The sequence below is a fragment of the Cyphomyrmex costatus genome, unplaced genomic scaffold, assembly GCF_001594065.2.
Source record: "Cyphomyrmex costatus isolate MS0001 unplaced genomic scaffold, Ccosl1.0 scaffold3334, whole genome shotgun sequence".
Taxonomy (NCBI): domain Eukaryota; kingdom Metazoa; phylum Arthropoda; class Insecta; order Hymenoptera; family Formicidae; genus Cyphomyrmex; species Cyphomyrmex costatus.
Window position 1 is genome coordinate 3617 of NW_017277487.1, and position 6504 is coordinate 10120.

At 27.8% G+C, this 6504-nt stretch overlaps 1 protein-coding gene across 1 annotated transcript in view; it reads right to left on the reverse strand.

The window, feature by feature from the left end:
* Positions 1-2854: 2854 nt before the first annotated feature.
* The window catches only part of LOC108776052 (transcription factor Adf-1), a 20790-nt gene continuing 17140 nt past the window's right edge, over positions 2855-6504 (reverse strand). Inside the window, exons 3-7 of the mRNA XM_018542559.1 lie at positions 4542-4673; positions 4206-4365; positions 3519-3570; positions 3232-3282; positions 2855-3148 (exon numbers count right to left, since the gene is read on the reverse strand). Coding sequence (XP_018398061.1) covers positions 2855-3148; positions 3232-3282; positions 3519-3570; positions 4206-4365; positions 4542-4673 — 689 coding nt within the window. The remainder of the gene's footprint in view (positions 3149-3231; positions 3283-3518; positions 3571-4205; positions 4366-4541; positions 4674-6504) is intronic.

The following is a 6504-nucleotide window of genomic DNA, read 5'->3' on the forward strand; positions in this document are numbered from 1 at the left end:
TTATTTATTTATGAATACATTAATTGAAATTATATTTGTATTTTCACATTAAAAAAATAGTTAAAAACAGTTTTATTATATTATTGTTCTATTCTTATTCTTTCTATGATTCTTACTAATTGAATGATACCGCGTCCAAGATATTAATTCGAGACACTTTATTGGCTCTGCCATATTTTGTCGAAACCAATAGACTGGATGACAACCTTGGCCAGACTCTTAGTATAGGGACTCTAGAATGTGTCGTCTGCTCTACGTAATCCGTGATAGTAGCGAAGTGTTTCAATATATATATGTTTAGTATTTTGTAATGTATAGAAAAGTCATAAATGTTATCAATTATACAATAATTAATGGTCTACAGGAGTGAAAGCATACTATATTATTAATTATAAGTACAGTTCGCGAGAAAGAGAGCAACACCAGCTGCACCAATGTGCACTTTTATGATATGGGAGTATACTGTTCAATATATTAGAATAATAAAAGCATATAATATTAATAAAAGAAAGCTTACAAATTTTTTAAAAAGAGAAGAGCTACAATTTTTTAAAATAAATTATAGGTTAGATTACGCTACGTACGTCTCGCTAAGTTTACTATCAATAATAATATAAATTAAATAATAAAAAATATACTTTCATATCTATATCTATCATTATTATTATTTATTATCTAATAAATTAATTTACGCAATTACCAAGAATTAAAAGTATATTAATATTTTTTTCATTAATCGGGAGAAGATCATATACTTATATTGGAGGTTTTACTGAACTAAACCACAAAATACAGACAAACCTCATATACATATACATTCACATACACATGGCAACACATATATAGCCACATTTCTGTTATAAGTCATAGGCGGAGGGTTCAATTTTAGGATTGAATTTTATCAAACTGCATCCCAATCGAGTCCTAAGTCCGCCGCCAAATGCACTATTTAGTACATAAGTTTTGGGTACAACGAATCTAGGGAATATATAAGGAGGCTAGCGCATAGCGGTCTAGTATAGTATAGATGTCTATGGTACATGCATACAGTGCAATAAATTGAAATGAAACAAACGTATATCTGGGTATCGATCATGAAACTTTTTCCCTAGCGTGAATTGTGAAAAGTGAAAAATGTTATGTGTAATTTTATGTGTATTTTTTAAATATTTTGTTATATATTATTTTTCATTTTATTTTTACACACTTGATGCCTTTTTTTCTTTTTTTTAAAAAGGTAATTTTGTTGAGATATCACGCATTTTGTAATGTTAAATATTTCTTATAAATCTATATACATATAAAATATAAAAGAAGAAAATAGAAAAAAGAAAGAAACCTCCTCCTGCGTCATGTATGGAACATTTAAATCATTTTTCATATATATTTTTGATACATCTGTACTTTAACATAATATATTATCACGAAAGTAACTGATATTAAAATATCTATATAAATATACAATTTATACTAACTTCGATACATTGCACATCCTCCCTTAATTTATTTCACTATCTTATATCTATATAAATATACAATTTATACTAACTTCGATACATTGCACATCCTCCCTTCATTTATTTCACTATCTTGTCATATAATATGGATATTTCCCATAAAATATATCGTTTAATTAACTAGTCTTTAAAAATTTTATCTCTAAAGATCTAACAATAAGAGGTACCATTCCAGACAGCACACGGATATCCGATGGATATCCATAATACATCCTTTATGGATATTGAGGATATCCGTGGGACATCCGTTTGAAGTCTTTCGGACATTCAGTGGACGTCCATAGGACATCCGTTTGTGACGTTGGTGGACATACTAAAAACGTCCCTGACATGTCCGATAGATATCCGATAACCGTTTTTAATGGACGTATAAAGGAGCATCCAGATTTGCAATAATATACAGAATAATTTAATAAATGAAAAAGATGAAAAATATATTTTGAATAATTTAATCTTTAATCTTTATTCAATATATAATATACATATAATATTTTTTTAATAAATATTATATATTGTATTATATATTGAATAAAGATTATTCAAAACATATTTTTCATCTTTTTAATTTATTAAATAAAAGCAAGAAGCATCACTCACTTCGTCGTCCGCGATGATTACGACGATGCTTGACGATTGCGAGTGATGCTTCCCACGTAGCACACTAGCGATTAAAAAGCGCTAAAAAGACGCGTATGCAGTCACATTACTTCAGCAGCTTTTTAGCGCTTTAAAAGCGCTTTCAACATCCACTATGAAAAGTGCATTATAAGCGCATATAATCAGCGCAAAATAAATACAGTTTTATAGCATGTATATGATTTATCTAACGATAATACTGTTTCATAACAATATATATCTATATAATGCAAATAAAATATACTTTTTATCTGATAATAATACACTTTCATGAGAATATTATATCTATGTAACGAAAATAAAATGTTTCATTTAACGATAATACTGTTTTATAACAATATACCTACATAACGCAAATAAAATATTTTCTTTATTTGACTAATACTGTTTCATAAGAATATTATAACTATTTAACGCAAATAAAATACATGCTTCATCTAATTCTTCATTAATATAGTTTTATAATATCTATAATGTACGCAGATAATACGTGAACTTTAATGATACTTATAAATGATAATGTTACATTATATAAAATATTTATAGTTTATCATCTACTCCATGATAACATTCATTAATTTTCTTCTTAATTCTGATTTTTTTGGCTCAGCAATCTTGCTTTTGATGATTGCGACGATGCTCATGACGAGCACAACGGCACGGTTCGCACTTCAGTACACGCACACGTACCGTTTGCACGGTTATTTCAATAATTCGGCCAAAATCATCTTTGTCAAAGCTTCATCTCTATCGTTAACATTATCATTCAAAAACATTTGAGTTGCCATTGCAGATACAGACTGAGATACTACATTAAGTGATTTTTCTAGCGTATCCGACGATGTTATAGGTTTCATCTTTTTCTGAAATGATGTTGATTGTTCAGATGATGATGTAGATTGAGGGCTTAAAAGGAATATAAAAACATTTTCTGAATCCGATCCTATGGATGATGTCGACGACGTGAATATAAGTGATTCAGTTTGCAAATCATCCTTGACATACAAATTAAAAGTTAAAAACTGTTTAAATATTTAAAAATTAATCAAAATACTTTTAAACCAAAAAATGTTATTACCTTATTAGTTATATCACTTAGAAGTGATTTCTGTCCATATTTTTCTGCAGTCTTTATACATAAATTCAAGAATATCACATAAATAATCTTATATAGCAAATTTAAATTTGATTAACGTAGAGACACTTGTAAAAGTGAGTCGAAACGTTTGAACAATTATAATAAAAAAATTGTTCGGATAATATATTTTAATATATTACTAATTTTTCAGGCTTATTAATCGCGCCGTTACTCTCATTAGCTTTGCTTAAGTTTAGATATTTATTGCGTGTTTTTCACTAACTTACATTTGACTGTGAGGGCTCATTTACACTTCTGCTGATGTTGGTATATTTTCGTCTAAAATAACAATAAAAATAATGATTATAATAACTTAAGAAGAAATATATGAATAGCCTATTTTTATTAGTACTTGAATCTAATAAATAATTAGTTACCTGAATATTTTAATATTTTTAGTTATATATAGTATAGTGATTTCAAGTAACATACATAAGCAACACTATGTAACGTGTACGATCCAGTGCCTTAATTCTACCCAATCAGCATACCATGTTTAAAAAATATTTTTTAAATATTTATTTAATGTAAAATAGTTGTAAAAACATTGAATAAACATTTAAAAAATGTTTCTTAAATATGGTATGCTAATTGGGTAACTACGACACAGGTCAAACTGAACTATTAGCTGTTATGATTGTGTCAACTTGTGTCGTAGATGGAAAGCACAGACTCTACACTCTGTATTATACACAGTGTCGCTTGTGTGTTATATTGGAAAGCATTTATATTGTTTTTTATCAAGTTTGTTTTTTGTATGAAAGTGAAATGAGTTTATGAAATAGACAAATCTTGGAAATAGCAACTCATATATCAATTAAAATAAAATTTTAATTGATATATGAGTTGCTATTTACTAATAATTTTACAGCAAATAATTTATAATTTCAGAGCAACAAAAGGTGGAATATTACCTTCTTTTGTATATATGCTTGTCTATAAATGACATTTGCTCATATAATTCCCATGGTCTTTTCTTATTAGGTGCAGAACCGCTTGATATGAATTCCTGGCTTTGTCTTTCCTTTGAATAGTACTGTCGTAATCTACACCATCGGCTCATACATTCCTTTACTAAAATGTATAGATATTAAGTATATAATATTATTTTGACAGCGCTACAATGCAGATTATAATCTCTAACGTATAATAAATTCTCACATTCTAATATAAACGTAACACTATTCGAAGCAAGCAATATTTTAATTTAACATATACTAATATTAATTCTTTATTAATAAGATGTTTACCAGATAGATGCATTACAGTAACTATTTCTTGCCAAGAATTGTCACATTTATTTACGTCTTTGTAATCTTTATCTTCTTTGTTCCATAAATGTGGGTACGAATTTATTAAGTCAATTAATAATTCGTCTCCTTCTTTATTATATTCACCAACATTTTCATTTTCAACGTCATTTTCATAAACATTGGAATTTTCCATGTTTACGGAATTTGTGGAACTCATGTAACTATGGTAGGCCATGTTTACGACTATTAAATTAATATCTTATTCATCCTTCTTATTCCTTAATTCCTTCATTGTGCGTTGATCCATTTGATCTTTTGATTTTAGAACAAAATAATTCCTAATTCCTATTCCTAATATCTATTCCTATTCCCCTATTGTGTGCAGACCATGGAGGTAAGAAATAACAGGAGGGAGGATATACCCCCCTGGCCCGGATAAGCAGACGTTAGGGGGGACAATGAGCGCCATATTGGTGTGGCTTACCAAAGCGCGTCATTTGAAACAGTGATGAAACGAAGAATGGAAAATGCATAAATAATGTATATAAAACGATATATACATATGTATATATATATATATATATGTGTGTGTGTGTGTGTGTCTGTGTGTGTGTGTGTGTGTATTTGTGCGTGCGCGTGCGTGCGTGTGCTTATAACGTTAAAGGAATAAATAAACAAGACAAAGAGAAACTATAATTCGCTGAAGTTTTATTATTAAACACATAAAATAAAAATTATATTAATAAAAAAATTTTATAATAAAAACTTTAAAATGAAAACTATTTTAAATTTATAATGAATCAAATAAAAACCACATGTAACCATTAGAACACATATAATAACATGTAACACATATGGTGCGTTTGGGGAGACGCTATTAACGCTATTTCTATCGTTTTATCTTTGTCGTTTATTAAATGTAAAATAAAAATAGAACGACACGAATTGCGCTAATAGCGTCTCCCCGAACGTACTTATAATCATATAATTAGAATGTTTAAGCTATAACTAATTTTTTAATATAATAATTTTATTCAAAGTACAATAAATAATCGAGTCTTGAACACTGGATGTTGATGTGTGTATAAATTTGATTTATTGTGAATGTACAAATTTTCTTACGTTTCGATCCACAGTTTGGATCCTTTTCAAAGAACTTCTATTACATTATAAGCATTGTGCTACCTGGAACACTATATGATTAGAATTAATATATTGAGTAATGTCGGCTTGTATAAAATTGTTGTCAAATAAAATAAAGTAGGAAACAAGGTCAGTCAAATTATAAAATGGAAAATAAGAAATATAAAGTAAAATATTAAGATTACTAGAAAGAATGAATATATCTTAAGAAAAACGTTATGATAAAGTAACATTAAATGTGAATATTATGACTGATGATAAAAATGATTATAAATATAAAAGTATAACTAATAAATACAATAATGTATGAGATGTGTGTGTGAGACTGCATAAATGTTATTATATATATAGTATAAAAGTGAGTTCATGAAATTGTTGTAAAAGTCAATTAATAATTGATGAATTAGCTATGATTATAAGATGCTTGAATATTTATGCAAAAACACTTACATGTTATAATTTAGAAGTAACGGATTGTATCGTTCTGGTCGAATGTTCATGTGCTAATGTGACATTTAACAATCGTTGTTATAGAAAATTAAAAACATTAAAAATATGGAAATCAAAAATGAGAAAGTAAACAATCATATGTTTTGTCAAGGAGTTCTGTGTCAGTTTGTAAATTTAAACTATTTTTTTGTTGACGAATAAAAATCATCTCCGAAATGAGTCTTTTATTTAAAGAGACTTCTTTGTCTAGAATTTTAATATTGTCCCAGTTAAAATCATGAGAAAATTGTAATCTATGATTGGTAATGACAGAATTTTGTTGTGTGTTGCGGTTTATATGATTTCTGTGTTCGGATATTCTAGTTTT